This window comes from Pelodiscus sinensis, chromosome 3 (assembly GCF_052426305.1).
Source record: "Pelodiscus sinensis isolate ZL-2025 chromosome 3, ASM5242630v1, whole genome shotgun sequence".
Lineage (NCBI taxonomy): Eukaryota > Metazoa > Chordata > Testudines > Trionychidae > Pelodiscus > Pelodiscus sinensis.
In genome coordinates this window covers 2,189,901-2,209,754 of record NC_143054.1, presented here as the reverse complement: position 1 = coordinate 2,209,754, position 19,854 = coordinate 2,189,901, and the positions used below count along the sequence as shown (strand labels likewise).

Genomic DNA, 19,854 nt, shown 5'->3' with positions numbered 1-19,854 from the left:
AAGTGGAGCACTTTGCATTTGTCCTTGTTAAACTTCATCCCATTGACCTCAGACCATTTCTCCAGTTTGTCTGGATCAGTTTGAATTCTGACCCTCCCTCCAAAGCACTTGCAACCCCTCCTAGCTTGGGATCATCTGCAGACTTAATAAGAATCCTCTCTATGCTGATATCTAAATCGTTGATGAAGATATTGAACAGAACCGGTCCCAAAACCGACCCCTGCGGAAACCCAATTGTTCTGCCCTTCCAGCAGGATTGTGAACCATTAATAACTACTCTCTGAGTACGGTTATCCAGCCAGTTATGCACCCACCTTATAATTGCCCCATCTAGAGTGTATTTGCCTACTTAGTTAAGGAGAAGGTCATTTGAGATTGTATCAAAGACCAGATATACCACATCTACCACTTCCCCCTCATCCACAAGGCTCAGTATCCAACCAAAGAAAGCTCTCAGGTTGGCTTGACATGATTTGTTCTTTACAAATCCATGCTGGCTGTGACCTGTCACCTTACTATCTTCCACATGTTTGCTGATGGATTCCTTAATTACTTATTCCTGTCTCTTTCCTGGCACCGAAATGAAGCTGCCTGGTCTGTAGTTTCCTGGGGTTATAAGGTGCAGTCTCAGAAGACTCTCTGGAAGTGTTCCCTACTGTGCCCATCATGCCACTGACACCTGCCTTCTTACTCTTTGGGGCTCCTCGACGCCTGATCCTTTAGTCTCCCCCAGACCAGGCACAGAGTTGGGGTTACTGGCCCCCCGCAGAGCAACACAGACACTGAACCAGCTCGGCTCTGGAGCTCAGACTCAGTTCTGGGACTCAGCGCCTGGAAATCAACCCCCAAATGGGATCATCTCCCCCAATGAGTTTGTCTCTCTCTGTGAACACAGTGAAAGCTTATAAGGTAAGCTATGAATGGGAGAGATATGCAGAGGGTTGCTCCCTTCCCAGTTAGTAAACCGAAGTGTTTAAGTACAAACAGTAGGAGGTTCAAGAGGTTACAAGTGAAAACAGACAGAGCAAAGTCAGTTACTAAATGAAAATGAAAAGAACACACAGAGCTAGTTCTAATTCTCAAGCAGTCTTACCCTAAAGAGCTGTTCTTATTTCAATCAGTCTTCAAGTCAGAGACAAACTCTTGCTCTGACTTGGGTCTCCAGACCTCTTTAATGTTGTTTGCATCCTTTTAGGGTGTTCCAGGCAGTTTCCCAGGCCAGTCAAAGCCAAAATGGGCTTCCTTCCCAGTGCTTACATAGGCTTTTCCCCAATGTGGGAATCTATAGTTTGGGATCCCCCCCTTGCCATGGGAAAACCCCAAGTCCAAAATGGATTTCCACTGCTGGGCAGCATGGTCACAGGTCTTTCTAGCCCAGCCCCTTAGGACTTGCCGCACAAACAAGGCTGTTTCCAAGTCTGTTGAATTGGTCACCCACCCTTAGGCTTCCAAGGCATCAGGCATGACTCTCACTAGCACATTTAAATACTATAAACAGACTCGTACTTCACACTCCGAACTTCACACCCAGGAAGGACACACACCCAGCTAGCAGGCACAGACCCAGCCCATCGGAGACAGGAGCTATTTCTTCCAAAGCATCCCTGAGTTATGCACATCTATATTCACAAGCCAAATTCCTTAAAGCACGGGGGGGGGGGGGGGGAAGAGTGGTCACACCTGGGTTGTCCTTATTCTCCTTTTTATAGATGGGCACTACATTTGACCTTTCTCAGTCTTCTGGAATCTCTCCCATCTTCCATGACTTTTCAAAGATGATCGCTAAAGGCTCAGATACCTCCTGTGTCAGCTCCATGAGTATTCTAGGGTGTATTTCACCTGGTCCTGGTGACTTGCAGACATCTAACTTTGTAAATCATTTTAACTTGTTCTTTTCCTATTTTAACTTCTGAATCTACCCCGTTTTCACTGGCATTCACTGTGTTAGACATCCAATCGCCACCAAGCTTCTGATGAAAACTGAAATGAAGGTGTTATTAAGAACCTCTGCTACTTCCACATTTTCTGTTCTTGTTTTTCCTTCTTCACTGATCAGTGGGCCTACCCTGTCCTTGGTCTTCCTCTTGCTTCTAAGAGACATTTTCTTTATGTCTCTCGCTGAATTGAGCTCATTGTGCGCCTTGATCTTTCTACTTTTCCCCTACAACCCTGTGTTATCTGTATTTATTCTTTGTAATTTGACCTAGTTTCCACTTTTGATGGAATTCCTTTTTGATTTCGAGATCATGTTAGAACTCCGGGTTAAGCCAGGGAGTCTCCTGCCATTCTTCCTGTCTCCCACGCAGCAGAATAGTTTGCTTTTGTGCTCTTAATAACCTCTCTCCTCGCACCTGCTCCGTCATAAGAGGCCGTGTGGATAAATTGCCAAGTAGCAGCTCTATAGGTCTGGACTGGAACCCGCCCCTGCAAGGCGGCTGCTGCCCATGCCCTGGTTTGTGTTGTCACGAGAGCCAGGCCATAGCCGTAGCAGACGCCTGGTGAAATCCTTTGAGGAGATACTGGGTGACCTTTCATTCTGTCTGCCACTGCCACGAACAGCAGAGCTGACTTACTGAACAGCCTTGCCCTGGCTACATAGAAAGCCAGCACCCTCCTGCCACCCCGAGTGTGCAGCCTGCGTCCCTCAGCGGACGTCCGAGGCTTGGAAAAGGAGACAGGGAAGTAGGTGTCCTGGGCCGTATGAAACTGGCAAACAGCTGTGTGCGGTCGCAACTGGGCCGTATCCTGGAAGGATACTGTATGGAATCATAAGTCTGAAAGGGACCTGGAGCGGTCATGAGTCCAGTCCCCTGCCCTCCTGGCAGGACCAAGCACCGTCTAGAGCAGGGATCGGTGCCTTTTCAAACCACGGAGCCAAACGACATTAATGTTCAGAACAAGCAGCCAACAAAGAGCTGGGTAAGAAGGCTCATTGGCAGGGCTGAAAATACACAACGTGACATTACTGATAATTGACAATGATTAACAAGAGCACAAACGAGACCTGGTACTCACAGACTTTATTCCATGGGACTTCTACTGCTGCGTCTTTTTGCACATTTCTTTGAAGTTTACATCATAACCGGTCAAATCAGGCTGTCTTCTGTCAATCTTATGGCAGGGGCTGGTGACGTGGGGGTGCAGGAGTCTGCAGGAGTTACCCCAACCCCTGATACGAGGGGCTCAGGGCAGGACATTGGGTGGGGTGTGTGGAGGTGCAGGAATGTTATGGCAGAGGACTGGGGGTTTGAGGGTTCAAGGCAGGGGGTTCAGGGGTATGATGCGCTCAGGGCTGGAGTGGGGGGTGTTATGATACTGCAGCCAGATGGGGGCTGAGCCCCAATTGGGGGCTTCATTTTAAATAAAATAAAATATTTACTTGACTTTCGAGGGCCGGGGGGGATTCTTGATTTACAGTGGGGCAGGGAGCCTTTTTTGGGTCAGGGGCCACTGAGCCACAGAAAAAAAATCAGTTGGGGACCACACAAGTGAGAAGCAAAACACAAAACCAAACCAACCCCCCCACAAAAAACACACACAAACCCTTCCAACCCCCCAGCCCTCACTAACATGACCCTTCAGCAGAAGCCAGAAATGAGGGTTCCCTGGGACAGGGCTGCCAGTGAATGGGATAGGGACGGCAGCAGACGGGGGGGTGAGGTCTCGTAAGGGGGTGGAGGGCAGGGGGGTCTGGCCGGGAGGCGGGGCGAGTGATGGGGCGGGGGGCAAGGGTCTGGCCGGGAGGCGGGGCGAGTGATGGGGCGGGGGGCAAGGGTCTGGCCAGGAGGCGGGGCGAGTGATGGGGCGGGGGGGTCTGGCCGGGAGGCGGGGCGAGTGATGGGGAGGGGGGGGGGTCTGGCCGGGAGGCGGGGCGAGTGATGGGGCGGGGGGCAGGGGTCTGGCTGGGAGGCGGGGCGAGTGATGGGGCAGGGGGCGGGGGGTCTGTCCGGGAGGCGGGGCGAGTGATGGGGCGGAGGGTTGGGGGGTTTGGCCGGGAGGCGGGGCGAGTGATGGGGCGGGGGGTCTGGCCGGGAGGCGGGGCGAGTGATGGGGCGGGGGGTCTGGCCGGGAGGCAGGGCGAGTGATGGGGCAGGGGGTCTGGCCGGGAGGCGGGGCGAGTGATGGGGCGGGGGGGTCTGGCCGGGAGGCGGGGCGAGTGAGGGGGCGGGGGGGTCTGGCCGGGAGGCGGGGCGAGTGAGGGGGCGGGGGGGTCTGGCCGGGAGGCGGGGCGAGTGATGGGGCGGGGGGTGGGGGGTGGGAGGGTGGGGCGGGGGGCGGGGGGGTCTGGCCGGGAGGCGGGGCGAGTGATGGGGCGGGGGGGGCCGGGGGGCGGGGGGGTCTGGCCGGGAGGCGGGGGAGTGGCCGGGAGGCGGGGCGAGTGATGGGGCGGGGGGGTCTGGCCGGGAGGCGGGGCGAGTGATGGGGCGGGGGGGGGGGGGGTCTGGCCGGGAGGCGGGGCGAGTGATGGGGCGGGGGGCGGGGGGGTCTGGCCGGGAGGCGGGGCGAGTGATGGGACGGGGGGCGGGGGGGTCTGGCCGGGAGGCGGGGCGAGTGATGGGGCGGGGGGCGGGGGGGTCTGGCCGGGAGGCGGGGCGAGTGATGGGACGGGGGGTGGGGGGGTCTGGCCGGGAGGCGGGGCGAGTGATGGGACGGGAGGGTCTGGCCGGGAGGCGGGGCGAGTGATGGGGGGGGGTCTGTGTGACGTAGTGGGGGTACTTGCTGGGATGTGGTGACCCCTGCTGTCTGGAGCAAGACCCAGCAGGGAAAGCCTCACTAGGCAGAGGTAATGCCAAACTTGTTGAACCAGTGGCCAGACACCCCCCATGGAGAGGAACAAAGGGAGGTGGATGCTGCCCTGGCTGGGGGGCAGGGCTGGAAGAGGGTTAGTTAGTTCCTGGCTGGAAGGCAGGGAATAAGGAGCTGGGGAGGGGGCTGGGACTCCCCTATCTCAAGGGGGGGCACTGAGGCCTCTTAGCCCCAGTTCCTGTGACCAGATTCCATCTGTGCTGCACTGTGCTGGAGGAGCAATAAACCACCCTCAATTCCACCGGCTGGTGCAGTCTGTTTGTGCCATTTCGGGGTGCAGGAGACGGGGAACCCCCAACGCGCCATCACAGGGGGTCTGGCCGGGAGGCGGGGCGAGTGATGGGACGGGGGGGTCTGGCCGGGAGGCGGGGCGAGTGATGGGACGGGGGGGGGTCTGGCCGGGAGGCGGGGCGAGTGATGGGGCGGGGGTCTGGCCGGGAGGCGGGGCGAGTGATGGGACGGGGGGGTCTGGCCGGGAGGCGGGGCGAGTGATGGGGCGGGGGGGTCTGGCCGGGAGGCGGGGCGAGTGATGGGGGGGGGGGGTCTGGCCGGGAGGCGGGGCGAGTGATGGGGCGGGGGGGTCTGGCCGGGAGGCGGGGTCTGGCTGGGAGGCGGGGCGAGTGATGGGGCGGGGGGGTCTGGCCGGGAGGCGGGGTCTGGCTGGGAGGCGGGGCGAGTGATTGGGCGGGGGGGTCTGGCCGGGAGGCGGGGTCTGGCCGGGAGGCGGGGCGAGTGATGGGGCGGGGGGGTCTGGCCGGGAGGCGGGGTCTGGCCGGGAGGCGGGGCGAGTGATGGGGCGGGGGGGTCTGGCCGGGAGGCGGGGTCTGGCCGGGAGGCGGGGCGAGTGATGGGGCGGGGGGGTCTGGCCGGGAGGCGGGGCGAGTGATGGGGCGGGGGGGTCTGGCCGGGAGGCGGGGTCTGGCCGGGAGGCGGGGTGAGTGATGGGGCGGGGGGGTCTGGCCGGGAGGCGGGGTCTGGCCGGGAGGCGGGGCGAGTGATGGGGCGGGGGGGTCTGGCCGGGAGGCGGGGTCTGGCCGGGAGGCGGGGCGAGTGATGGGGCGGGGGGGTCTGGCCGGGAGGCGGGGCGAGTGATGGGGCGGGGGGGTCTGGCCGGAAGGCGGGGCGAGTGATGGGGCGGGGGGGTCTGGCCGGGAGGCGGGGCGAGTGATGGGGCGGGGGGGTCTGGCCGGGAGGCAGGGTCTGGCCGGGAGGCGGGGCGAGTGATGGGGCGGGGGGGTCTGGCCGGGAGGCGGGGCGAGTGATGGGGCGGGGGGGTCTGGCCGGGAGGCGGGGTCTGGCTGGGAGGCGGGGCGAGTGATTGGGCGGGGGGGTCTGGCCGGGAGGCGGGGTCTGGCTGGGAGGCGGGGCGAGTGATTGGGCGGGGGGGTCTGGCCGGGAGGCGGGGTCTGGCCGGGAGGCGGGGCGAGTGATGGGGCGGGGGGGTCTGGCCGGGAGGCGGGGTCTGGCCGGGAGGCGGGGCAAGTGATGGGGCGGGAGGGCGAGGAAGGATTTGCAGGGAAGACTCCAGGGACAGGAATGGGCGCTGGGCGTGGAGCCGTTGGCTGCTTGCTCCCCACGCGCGGAGGGCAGGGAAAGAGCAGCAAGGAGACATCGTTTGCTCCGTTTCTTCCCCGCCCCCCGGATCCGGTGGGGGGCTCGGGGCTCTCTCCCCCGCAGGTACCGGCCCAGACGCAACAGTCTTGCGGGGGGGAGGGGTAAGGCTACAGGGCCTGCTGCAGGGGAAGCGGGGGGCGGGGGGCTGAGCTGGGGCTCCAGAAGAGCCATCGCTGGCTTGTGAGCCCCAGGCTACCGCCCCCTGATCTAGGCCATCCCTGACGTGTCCAGCCTGCTCTTCCACATCCCCAGGGCTGGAGATTCCAACCCCCCCAGGGCAGTTCATTGCCGTGTTTAACCCCCCGGCAGGCAGGGAGTCTCCCCTACTGTCCGACCTGAACCTCCCTGGCTGCAGCTGAAGCCCCTTGCTTCCTGTCTGACCCTCAGAGGCCGAGGGGAACAATGTTTCTCCCCCGTCCTGTGACGCCCTTTCAGATCCCTGCAAACCGCCCTCGGCCCCCCCCTTCTCCTTTCAAAGCCAACGAGCCCCGTTCGGTCGCTGCTGGCCGGGGACGCTGTATCGCAGCCCACAGACCCACACGGCTCCAGCTCTCCAGCTCCGAGCAGCCCAGGGCAGCGGGGAACCCGGACGGGGGCACTGCTCTCCCAGGTCTCTGTGCCCAGAGGCCAGGCCGCTTCCCGCCACTGCCAGCCCCTCCTGGCGCCGCCGTTCTCCTTTCTGTGCTTGCCCCCGGCAGCGCCTGCCACACGTAACACGCCCCAGGGCTCCTTCGACACTGAGCTACGCAGGGACCAGCCAGAGCCAACACGTCTCCTAACCAGGCTCTGCCAGGCCCCTGCCGCTGGCTCGGCTGAGACGCAGCCACACAGCCCAGGCCTGCCCCTCGGCCCGGGCACGCAGCACTGACCTCATGCCCTGGCCAGCAGCTCTGCAGGGCAAGGGGCCCAGGGGGGCTCCCACAGTACAAAGGACTGCCCTGCCTCAGTTTCCCCTCTGTGCAGCAGGGAGTGTCTGCATGGCTTCAGCACAGGGGGCAGCTTGCAGGCTGACAAGAGGAAGGGCAAGCAGCCAGCACCCTGGGTCGGGGCAGCTCACGCAGGGCCTGGCGTGTGCCCGCCAGGGCTGAGAGGGTGGCCAGGGAATGCCGGCGGGCAGCCATGTGGGACGCCGGGCACCGAACCGCCGGGCTCTCGGCCAGCCGGGCCTGCTCAGGCAGGAGGGGCGGCGCGAGCTCCCGCTCCGGCCCTGCGCTTACCGGATAGGCTGAAGCTGGACTCGTGAAGGTCCCTCATGCCCCCGTGTCGAGTGGCAGGTCGGGTGGGGGTATCTGCAAGTGGAGTCCCCGTCTCCTTTTTCCCAGCATGCACCACCACAGCCACGTCCCCCAGGTAGGGGGTGCGATCCACGCCCCTAAGCTTTAAGCTCTAATGGAGGGAGAGAGAGACACCCGTGAACGCTGGCTGCGCGGTTTGTGCCGAGCCCCCGGCCGGCCCCGCCCCAGCCCCATGGCCACCCCTTGGCCAATCCCACCCCACGGCCACTGCCTGAGCCTCACCTCACTCCTACCCTGCCTCAGCCCGAGCCCACACTGCTGCTGCCTGTACCCCACCTCAACCAGCCACTGCCTATGCCCCACAGCCAGCCTGGACCCTACACTACCCACTGGGGCTGCACAAGGTCTTCGCCCCTCCCCCAAGCCTGAACACTCTGGGACCTAGACATGGAGCAGGGCTGAGGTGGGAGCCCCACTTGCTATGGGGCTGGGCTGGCCTGGGACGGAGCTTCCTCCCCTCCCTGCACAGCACAGGCCCTGCCCCGGGGGAGAGCGCAGGACACTCATGGGCCACAGCCCTGTGGCTGCAGCAGCCCCAGCTGTGACACCGAGCACCCAAGGCAGCCCCCACAGGTGCCTGGGGAGTCTGGGAAATGCCCCGGAGACAACACAGGGTAGAGGAGTGGGGAGAAGGGTACACTGGGGAGTGCGGAGCACTGGGAGAGGCACAGTGTAGGGCAGGGGCACAACATAGGGATGGGGTGCGGCAATCGTGCAGGGCATGTGTGGGGCACAGCAGGACAAAGGGGGCCAGGTGGGGTGGGGGTGCAGGGCATGTGTGGGGCACAGCAGGGGGAAGGGGCCAGGTGGGGTGGGGGTGCAGGTCATGTGTGGGGCACAGCAGGGGGAAGGGGCCAGGTGGGGTGGGGGTGCAGAGTGTGTTTGGAGAAGGGGAGTCGTGCAGGAGAAGGGTTAGGAGGACGCAGCATGGGGAAGACGTGTAATGTGAAGAAGTGATGCAGTGCAGCAGTAAGGCAAAAGAAGGGGTGCAGTGTGGGGGCAGAGATGCAGCAAGGGAGTAGGGAGTGCAGTGTGGGGGTAGTAGTGCAGTGTGGATACAGTATGAAAAGGGCTCAGTGGGGGTTAAGGATTCAGTGTGGGAGTGCAGTATGGGGGAGTAGGGCTGCAGCAGGGGAATAGGAAGTGTAGTGTAGGGGTGCAGTATGGGGGGAGTGGTGCATTGCGGATACAGTATGAGAAGGGTTCAGTGGGGTAGGGAGTGCAGTGCGGGAACATAAGGGGTGTAGTGGGTAGAGTATGAGAAGGGTTCAGTGGGGGAGGGCGTGTACTGTGGGGGTAGGAGGGGTGCAGTGTGGATACAGTACGAGACGGGTTCAGTGGGGTAGGGAGTGCAGTGCGGGAACAGAAGGGGTGCAGTGTGGATACAGTATGAGAAGGGTTCAGTGGGGTAGGGAGTGCAGTGAGGGAACAGAAGGAGTGCAATGTGGATACCATACGAGAAGGGTTCAGTGGGGTAGGGAGTGCAGTGCAGGAACAGAAGGGGTGCAGTGTGGATACCATACGAGAAGGGTTCAGTGGGGTAGGGAGTGCAGTGCGGGAACAGAAGGGGTGCAGTGTGGATACAATAAGAGAAGGATTCAGTAGGGGGAGGGTGTGCAGTGCGGGAACAGAAGGGGTGCAATGTGGATACCATACGAGAAGGGGTCAGTGGGGTAGGAAGTGCAGTGCGGGAACAGAAGGGGTGCAGTGTGGATACCATACGAGAAGGGTTCAGTGAGGTAGGGAGTGCAGTGCGGGAACAGAAGGGGTGCAGTGTGGATACCATACGAGAAGGGTTCAGTGAGGTAGGGAGTGCAGTGCGGGAACAGAAGGGGTGCAGTGTGGATACCGTACGAGATGGGTTCAGTGGGGTAGGGAGTGCAGTGCGGGAACAGAAGGGGTGCAGTGTGGATACCATACGAGAGAATTTCAGTGGGGTAGGGAGTGCAGTGCAGGAACAGAAGGGGTGCAGTTGGATACCATACGAGAAGAGTTCAGTGGGGTAGGGAGTGCAGTGCGGGAACAGAAGGGATGCAGTTGGATACCATACGAGAAGGGTTCAGTGGGGGAGGGTGTGCAGTGCGGGAACAGAAGGGGTGCAATGTGGATACCATACGAGAAGGGTTCAGTGAAGTAGGGAGTGCAGTGCGGGAACAGAAGCGGTGCAGTGTGGATACCATACGAGATGGGTTCAGTGGGGGAGGGTGTGCAGTGAGGGAACAGAAGGGGTGCAGTGTGGATACCATATGAGAGGAGTTCAGTGGGGTAGGGTGTGCAGTGCGGGAACAGAAGGGGTTCAGTGTGGATAGCATACGAGAAGGGTTCAGTGGGGGAGGGAGTGCAGTGCAGGAACAGAAGGGGTTCAGTGTGGATAGCATACGAGAAGGGTTCAGTGGGGGAGGGAGTGCAGTGCGGGAACAAAAGGGGTGCAGTGTGGATAGCATACGAGACGGGTTCAGTGGGGGAGGGTGTGCAGTGCGGGAACAGAAGGGGTGCAATGTGGATACCATACAAGAACGGTTCAGTGGGGTAGGGAGTGCAGTGCGGGAACAGAAGGGGTTCAGTGTGGATAGCATACGAGAAGGGTTCAGTGGGGGAGGGAGTGCAGTGCGGGAACAGAAGGGATGCAGTTGGATACCATACGAGAAGGGTTCAGTGGGGGAGGGTGTGCAGTGCAGGAACAGAAGGGGTGCAATGTGGATACCATACGAGAACGGTTCAGTGGGGTAGGGAGTGCAGTGCGGGAACAGAAGGGGTTCAGTGTGGATAGCATACGAGACGGGTTCAGTGGGGGAGGGTGTGCAGTGCAGGAACAGAAGGGGTGCAGTGTGGTTACCATATGAGAGGAGTTCAGTGTGGTAGGGAGTGCAGTGCGGGAACAGAAGGGGTGCAGTGTGGATACCATACGAGAAGGGTTCAGTGGGGGAGGGTGTGCAGTGCGGGAACAGAAGGGGTGCAGTGTGGATACTATACGAGAAGGGTTCAGTGGGGTGGGGAGTGCAGTGCGGGAACAGAAGGGGTGCAGTGTGGATACTATACGAGAAGGGTTCAGTGGGGTGGGGAGTGCAGTGTGGGAACAGAAGGAGTGCAGTGTGGATACTATACGAGAAGGGTTCAGTGGGGTGGGGAGTGCAGTGTGGGGGTGCAGTACAGGGAAAGCAGCAGTGTGGGACAGGGTCACTGTCCTCACAGCCTCCCTTCTCCCCTGCCCACTCAGGCCTGGCTCGGCCCCATCCGGCCCTGGGAATGGCAGCTGGCATGGTGCGTTGGCCCGGGGCACTGCGGGGCCAAGTCTGCCGGCTGCGTCTCCCCCAGGAACAAGCCTCTTACTGGCAGAGGCCAAGAGACGCCCAGAGCGCGAGTGCTCCACAAAGCCCAGGCCAAGGGAGCTGTGAGAGCTGCCCCTGGGGGCAGGCCCCTCTGCAGCCAGGCAGAGCCGAGTCCTCCCACTGCCTCCCCCCCACTGCGAGCCAGTCACTGCAGGCATTAACCATCAGCCCCATGCAGGGATGCGATGCCCGAGGGCCAGGCAAGGAGCATGCAAGAAGCAAGCGCTGGCAGGCAGAACTCCGGGGCCCAGCCCTGGCTCTGTGCGGCCCCTCCCCAGTGCCTCACTCCCACCTGCCTCCTGAGAGTGGGGCGCCCCCTGCTGCCAAGGACGGGAAGCCGCAGGCCAGCAGTGGCCCCTACCCAAGTGGTAAAGCTGAATTGCTACGGAGGAGAAGGGCGGAGCGCCAGCCTGCAGGGACAGAGGCAAAGGGCCCGAGCTACAACTCACAAGGGACACGCCAGGGAGCCAATTGTCGGCAGCTACATGAGGAGCAAGAAGAAGGGGGGCTAACAGCTGACAGCACAGCAGGCGGAGCTGTTTAATGCCCATTTTCCTTCAGTCCTCCTGGAAGGTGAATGGCGACAGGAACTCAGCACCACTAATAGGGACACCAAGGGGGAGAGTGCAAGCCAAGACAGGGCAAGGACGCACACCTCAGACTAGCTAGCAGCATTCGAGTCGGCCGGGCCTGACAAAACTCAGCCTGGAGTCGTAAGGAACTGGTGGCCAGGATCCTGGTACTGGCAGCAATTCTGAGAGCTCCTGGAGGACGGGTGGGATCCCAGAGGACTGGGGAAGGGAACATAAGAGCAGCCAGACGGGGTCAGATCAAAGGTCCATCCAGCCCAGGGTCCTGCCTGCCCACAGAGGCCAGTGCCAGAGGCCCCAGAGGGAGGGAACAGACCGGGGAACCATCCAGTGATCCCTCCCCTGTTGCTCATTTCCAGACAAACAGACACTAGGGACACCATTCATTGCCATAGATGGCCCTAACCTCCATGAATCTGTCTAGCTCTTTTGAACCCTGATAAAGTTCTAGACTTGACCACGTCCTCTGGCAAGGAGTTCCACAGGTTGACTGTGCACTGAGTGAAGAAAAACTTCCTTTCTTTGTTTTAAACCTGTTCCCTATTCATTTCATTTGGTGACCCCTAGTTCTTATATTGTGGGAATAAGTAAATCACTTTTCCCACACCAGTCATGATTTTATAGATCTCTATCCTATCGCCCCTTCGTCTCCTCTTTTCTAAGCTAAAAAGTCCAAGTGTTTTTAATCTCTCTTCGTAAGGGACCCGTTCCAAACCCCTCAGCATTTTTGCTGCCCTTTTCTGAATCTTATCTAATGCCAAGATAGCTTATTGAGATGAGGTGACCACATCTGTACGCAGCATTCAAGCTGTGGGCGTCCCATGGCTGTATAGCGAGGCAATAAGACCGTCTCTGTCTTACCCTCTATCCCTTTTTTAATGCTCCTAATATTCTATTTGCCTTGTTGACCGCCGCTGCTCACTGCGTGGGTTTTCAGAGAACTGTCCACGATGACTCCAAGATCTCTCGAGTAGCTGTAGCTGAATTAGTCCCCATCGTATTGTACATATAGTTGGGATGATTTTTTCCAATGTGCATTACTTCGCATTTGTCAACATTACATTTCATTTGTCATTTCGTCGCCCAATCACGTAGTTGGGTGAGATCTTTGTGACGCTCTGCACAGTCGCTTTGGGCTTAACGATCTTGAGCAGTTTGGTGTCACCTGCAGATGTTGCCACCTCCCTGTTCACCCCTTTCTGCAGATCACTGATGAATAAGTTGAACAGGATGAGTCCCAGGACAGAGCCTGGAGGACCCCCCTAGTTACCTCTCTGCACTCGGAAAACGGACCATTGATTCCCACCCTTTGTTTCCTGCCTTTCTACCAGTTAGCAGCCAATGAGAGGACCTCCCTCTTAGCCCATGGCAATTTACTTTGCTTAAGAGCCTGTGGTGAGGGACCTTGTCCAAGGCTCTCTGGAAATCTAAGTGCACTATATCTACCGCATCCCCCTTGTCCACATGTTTGCTCACCCCCTCAAAGAACTCTAGTAGATTAAAAAAACAACCACTGGTCTGGTAGCACTTTAATGACTAACAAAACATGTCGATGGGATCATGAGCTTCCGTGGGTGCAGCCCACTTCTTCATGTGCCCACGAAAGCTCATGATCCCATCGACATGTTTTGTTGGTCTATAAAGTGCTACCAGACCATTCATTGTTTTTTCCTGTACAGACTAACTTGGCTACCCTTGAAGTTTCTAGTAGATTAGTAAGGCAGGATTTTCCCTTTACAGAACCTGTGTTGACTTTCTCCCAACAAATTCTATTCATCCATGTGTCTGACAATTGTATTCTTTACTATAGTTTCAACTAATTTGCCCGGTACTGACGTTAGACTTACCGGTCTGTAATTGCCAGGATCATCTCTAGAGCCCGTTTTAAACATTGGTGTCACATTAGCTGTCTCCCAGTCATTAGGTACGGAAGCCGATTTAAAGGACAGGCTACAAACCACAGATAATAGTTCCACAATTTCACATTTGAGTTCTTTCATAAATCTTGGGTGAATCCCGGTGACTTGTTACTGTCAGTTTAGCAATTTGTTCCAAAACCTCCTCTAATGACACCTCAGTCTGGGACAATTCCTCAGATTTGTCACCTAAAAAGAATGGCTCAGGTTTGGGAATCTCCCCAATATCCTCGGCCATGAAGACTGAAGCAAAGAATTCATTTAGCTTCTGCACAATGACTTTATCGTCTTTGAGTGCTCCTTTAGCATCTCGATCGTCCAAGGGCCCCCCGGTTGGTTAGCCGGCTTCCTGCTTCTATTGCACTTAAACATTTTGCTATTACTTTTGAATGTTTTACTAGCTGCTCTTCAAACTCTATTTTGGCTTTTCTTATATTTTTACTCTTAATTTGACAGAGATTATGATCTTTTCTATTTTCCTCACTAGAATTTGACTTCCACTTTTTAAGGGACGTCTTTTTATCTCTCACTGCTTCTTTTACTTGGTTGTTAAGCCATGGTGGCACTTTTTTTGGTTTTCTTCCTGTGTCTTTTAATTTGGAGCATACATTTAAGTTGGGCCTCTATTATATTGTCTTAGGGTATGTCTACACTACACAGTTAATTCGAAATAACAGCCGTTATTTCGAATTAACTTCTATAGCATCTACACAGGCAAACCGCTATTTCGAAATTAATTTGAAATAGCGGAGCACTTAATTCGCATTTGGTAACCCTCATTCTATGAGAAGTAACACCAAATTCAAAATAGCTATTTGGAATGAAGTGCTGTGTAGACACTTAATTCGAAATAGGGGGCCTCCAGCCCTTTCCAGGGAGTCCTGGTGGCCACTCTGGGCACAACCAGGAAAACTTACTCTCCTCTACCCCAGACCCGGGGCCATTAAAGGGGTAGACCCTGGCCATAGGGCCTGTACCAGCTCCAAGCCTGCCAGCCCAGAGCCAGCAGTGGCCACCGGGGCCCCGACCCAGTGGCCCCAAAACATGAGCCAGCAAGCCACTGGCCGCCAGCCCTCCACCGCTCCCCAGGAGCAGTCTGCCAGCTTGCAGGAGCCTGACGGGCTGGAGAAGGCGGGCGCCTTCCTGGTCCAGGTTGGAGTTCATGGACCTTATTCAGGTTTGGGGGGATGCCCCCAACATCCATGATCTCTACACGAGACAGAGGAACGCGGCCGTCTATGGCAGGAGAGCTGCCAGCCTGGCCACCAAACGCCACATGCGAACCCAGGAGCAGGTTTGCATGAAAATCAAGTTGGTCTGGCGAGACCCCCAACCCTGAGCCCTGAGCTTCCCCTCCCCCTTCTTTCCCTTGCTTCCCCCTCCCCTCTCCCATCGTCTCTCTTCCCTTCTCCCACCTCCGTTTCCCAGTCTCCCCAGAGGTTCATCCCCCCCGTTTTGTTCGATAAACCCAGTTTCTATTTTTCAACATACGTGTCTCTTGTTTGACATCAGGAAGGGGGGCTAGGGAGGGGTAAGTGGAAGGACGTGAAGGAGGAATGGGGCACGAGCCCCCGGTGTGGAGGACCAGGGAGGCTCTTAGTGCTCCTCAGGGTGGACGCTCTCCCGCAGGGCCTCCTGGATCCTGACAGCCCCCCCAATGGCTCCCCCGGATGGCAGCCTGCAGCAAGTGCAGCTGGGCTGATGGCAACAACCCCACCAGACGCACCAGCATGCCCAGGGGCAGCTCTGGCTCCATGGGGCCGAGTGCTGTGGTGTCCCGAGTGCGGGCACTAAGAGCACTCCAAGGCAGGACTGCTTTGCTGTCCCTCATCGAGGTAGACAAGCAAGCGGGGAACCCTGAGAACTGTCTGTCCGGGGTAGGGCCCCTTTAAGCACGGAGCTCAGTTAGCCTCAGGCAGCAGCCCCACACACTAAGTCCTAACCTGACGCCCTGCCGGCACTGGTTCCGGCCAGCCTTAACTTCGGTTCAGGGTCCACTCAGTGTGGACGCGCTATTTCGAAATAGTTTTTGTGTATAGATGTGTTATTTTGAATTAGCTTAAATCGAATTAACTATTTCAAATTAAGTTAATTCGAAATAGCGCTGTAGTGTAGACATACCCTTAGAAAAGTATCCATGCAGAGATTTTACTTTTGTCACTGTGCCTCTTAATTTAATTAACCTCTTCATTTGCATGTAGTTCCCCTTTCTACAATTAAATGCCACAGTGTTGGGCTGCCGAGGTGTTTTTCCCACCACAGGGATGTTCGATTTTATTACATTATGGTCACTATTTCCATGTGGTCCAATTATATTTACCCCTTGGACCAGACTGTGCTCCACTTAGGACTAAATCAACACTTGCCTCTGCCCTTGTGGGTTCCAGACCCAGCTGCTCCAAGGAGCAGTCGTTTAACGTATCAAGAAATTTTAGCTCTGCCTCCTGGCCCGAGGTGACGTGCACCCGTCGATATGGGGATAGTTGAAGCCCCCCACTATTACTGAGTTTTTTATTTTGATAGCCTCTCTTATCTCCCTTAGCATTTCATAGTCACTATCACTGCCCTGAGCAGTTGGCCGATAATCTATCCCTACTGCTATGTTCTTATTACTGGAGCATGGAATTACTATCCAGAGAGATTCTATGGAACAGTTTGGCTCATTTAAGATTTTTACTTCATTTGATTCTACATTTTCTTTCATGTATAGCGCCCCTCTCCCACCAGCACAACCTGCTCTGTCCTTCCGATACATTTTGTACCCTGGTATGACTGTGTCCTATTGATTGTCCTCACTCTACCAAATTCCCGTAATGCCTGCTGTATCAATATCCTCCTTTGAAACTAGGCACTCGAGTTCACCCATTTTACTATTTAGACTTCTGGAATTTGTGTATCAGCACTTTAAAAACTTGTCACTATTTATCTGTCTGCCATTTCCTGATGTTAGGCTCTTTCATTTGATTGTCTCTCATCTGATCTAACCCATACTTCTCTCCACCTGACTAGAACATAGAGCATCTCTGTTTAATAGAACCTCCCCTAAGAGATGTCTCTATCCGATCTCTGTGCTCCTCCACACCAGTGGGCCTTCTCCCAGACCTTAATTTAAAAACTGCTCAACCGCCGTTTTAATGTTAAGTGCCAGCAGTCTGGCTCCATTTTGGTTTAGGTGGAGCCCGTCCTTCCTGTACAGGCTCCCCCATCCCAGAAGCATCCCCAGTTCCTAATCAATCTAAACCCCTCCTCTCTACACCATCGTCTCGTCCACACATTGAGACTCTGAAGCTCTGCCTGCCTACTTGGCCCTGCGCATGGAACTGGAGGTATTTCAGAGAACGCTACCATAGGGTTCCTGTATTTCAGTCTCTTTCCTAGCAGCCTAAATTTGGTCTCCAGAACCTCTCTCCTACCCTTCCCTACGTCATTGGTACCTACATGCACCACGACCACCGGCTCCTCCCCAGCACTACACAGAGATCTATCTGGCTGTTTCAAGAGATCCGCAACCTTTGCACCAGGCAGGCAGGTCGCCATGCGGTTCTCCCGGTCATCGCAAACCCAGCTGCCTATATTTCTAATGCCCATTGCTAACACCCGCCTTTGCCTAATGACTGGAGTTCCCTCCCCCAGAGAGGTATCCTCCGTGTGAGAGGATCCCACAACATCCTGTGGAAGGAGGGTCCCAGCTGTGGGATCATTTCCCTCTGCGGCAGTTGGCTGTTCTTCCCTGAGCCTTTCCCCTCCTCAGCAGCACAGGGGCTGAGAGACCCGGAGGTGGGACACTTCTACAGTGGCCTGGAAAGCCTCATCCACGTACCTCTCGGCCTCCCTCCGCTCCTCCAGTTCAGCCCCCCTGGCCTCCAAAGCCCAGACGCAGTCTGAGGGCCAGGAGCTCCTTGCACCGAATGCACACGTACCCCACCCGCCCACAGGGCAGGGACTCATACACGCTACTCAGGGTGCAATCAGCAGGACAGCCCCACGCTGCTGCTGGGCTTCCACCTGCATTCTCTCCTGCAGAGAATTAGATTCTTGACAGGGTTTCTATATAAATCAGGTAGTTTGGATTTAGGGGCAGCCCCGAGCGCAAGACACCCCTAGGAGAGGCAGGGCCAGGCGAGCGAGGAGAGCAGCAAGACCCAGGCCTGGGAAAAGGCGACTGAGGGGGACCTGGCGAGCCCTCCTCTCTGCTGGGGCTATTCTAGGAGGGCAGGGAGGGGCTGCTCACCAGCAGCGGGCTGGGCAGGAAGAAGAGTGGGGCTCGCCGTCAGGGACCACGGCCCCGCTGGGGACCTGCGCCCGAGGGAGGCTGTGTCGGCCTGGCCCAGGAGGGTCAAACCCATCAGGGTGGCCCTGCCTCAGTGCAGGGGGCTGGACGTGGCGACCTCGCAGAGCCCCGCCCGCCCCATGGGACTAGGATTCCGTGCCAGGCTGTGACTGGAGGGACCAGCTGGCAGCCCCATGAGCCACAGTGGCTCGGAGGGGAAGCCGACACCTGGAGCTGCAGCCCCTGAGCTGGAGGGGGTCAGAGGAGAGGGGGGGAGGCAGTGGGGGATGAAGGACGGAGGGCAGGGACCCAGGAGCTGCGGAGAGGCAGGCCTGGGGAGAAGTGACACCGCGTGATGAGAGAGCATGGCAGGGCCTTTCCTCAGGCAAAGGAGGCCCCAGGCCTGCTCCCTTCACACCCCCTGGGCCCACGGGGACCCAGCTGCTCGCCGACCGCTGAGTTAGGGGCCGGATGGGCCCATTCAGCCTGGTCTGCTCCCCAGGGAGCCCTCATGGGCCTCACAGCCGGGGGAGGCCTAGAGCCGCTCTCAGTGACGTGCGACTTCCCTCCTGAGCAGGTGGGTGGCTGGCCGCGGGGCCTGTGTAAGCAACCTGCTGCAGGCCTTGTGCTGCCATTCGAGGGCTGTTCCCTGGCTCGGGCCAGGTGACAGACCAGCCGGGGCTTGGGGGACAGGCCTCAGCCCAACAGAGGGGTCACAGCAGAGCTGCGGGCACACAGCATGCACCAGAGTGGGAACACGCAGACCTGGTGCTCCGCCAGGGTCAGTCCCACCCCCACTGAGCAGAGGGGAAAACCGCGCCTGGAGGCTGAAGAGCAGCGTGTCAGAGCCCCCAAGGCTCAGAGAAGGCCAGACTGACGCAAACCAACCCGGCTCAGGGACGGCAGAACTGCCAGAAAAGCAACCAACAGGAAAATAAAGCCGAAGCTCAGAACTGCAGCCCCGGGACACGACAGGAGCCCTGCAGCCAGCAGAGAGGAGGAAGCACGGAACAGCAAGTGTCCAGGTCCCGGTCCGTCCCTGGCAGAGGGGTAGCGCTCTCCATCCTGCGTGAGCCCAAGCACTCGGGCAGCGTTCTGTGCTCCCTCGGGAGCGCCTGGCATGAGGAGGGGACTCAGGCCCCTCTGGGAGCTGGCCAAGGAGCTGGCCCAGGACAGCTGGATTTTCATGCGCCTGGAAGCCCAGGGGAGGTTCCCAAGGACGGGGAGAAAGGCGACTTGTTAAGAATGGGGGGTGGGGGAGCTGGGGAACCACAGACCTGTGAGGCCGAGAGAATGGAGCCACCCACCCAGGAGTCGGTTAACGAATTAAAGGAGGGCAATATGACGAAGGCCAAATCCACTGGGGACCTTAAATCTCGGTTAATTGAATAGTCGATTAACTGCATGGTGGCGGCGCGTCAGGGACCCCCCATCCTGCACCCATCTCCAGCGAGATGAGACTCCGCCAGGCAGTAGAACAGAGGGGTTATTGCTTCTCCGGGACACACACGTCTGTGCTGGCCTGGACAGGAGTCAGGGGCTGGCAGTCCTAGACCCCTCGGGGCAGGGGGGCCTAGGCCCCTGAACTCCCAGCACTCGGCTTAGTCTCTTCTCTCCATGGTTTTCCAGCCAAAAGCTGCCCAGCTCCCAGGCCCTGCCCCCAGCCAGGTGGCGTCTCCACCTCCCTCCCTTTGTCTCTCCCTGGGAAGAGCCTTGTTACCTGCTCAGGCTGGAACTGGGTGTCTGGGCCCATCCACGTGTGGGTGAGTGTAGCCAGACACAAAACCCCATCTTGTTTTTCCACGAGCCCCATCTTGTTCCCCCCCCCCCCCCCCAGAGAGCAAGAGAAAGGCAGTCAGCCTTTGATGCCCTGGGAACACAGGTTTGCTGCCTGTCCCTGACTCTACCATAAACAGAAACCAGACAGTAAATGGGCATCTGACAACCCGGGGCCTCCCGTCACCCTGATGGCTAGTACCAGTAATTGACACGCCTGCACTGTCCCAGGAGAGGAATCTTCGCCCATCACATACC

The 19,854-nt window shown here is 58.0% G+C and overlaps 1 protein-coding gene across 6 annotated transcripts in view; it reads right to left on the bottom strand.

Annotated features, from left to right (window-relative positions):
• Positions 1-19,854, bottom strand: part of DPYSL5 (dihydropyrimidinase like 5) — a 102,152-nt gene that overhangs the window by 5,508 nt on the left and 76,790 nt on the right. For 5 of the 6 annotated variants that reach the window (XM_075914553.2, XM_075914552.2, XM_089776948.1 and 2 more), the window contains one exon: positions 7,638-7,806. The exons of the other annotated variant lie outside the window; for it this stretch is intronic. In XM_075914553.2, the coding sequence (XP_075770668.1) occupies positions 7,638-7,806 (169 nt within the window). The remainder of the gene's footprint in view (positions 1-7,637; positions 7,807-19,854) is intronic. 6 annotated transcript variants of the gene reach the window in all.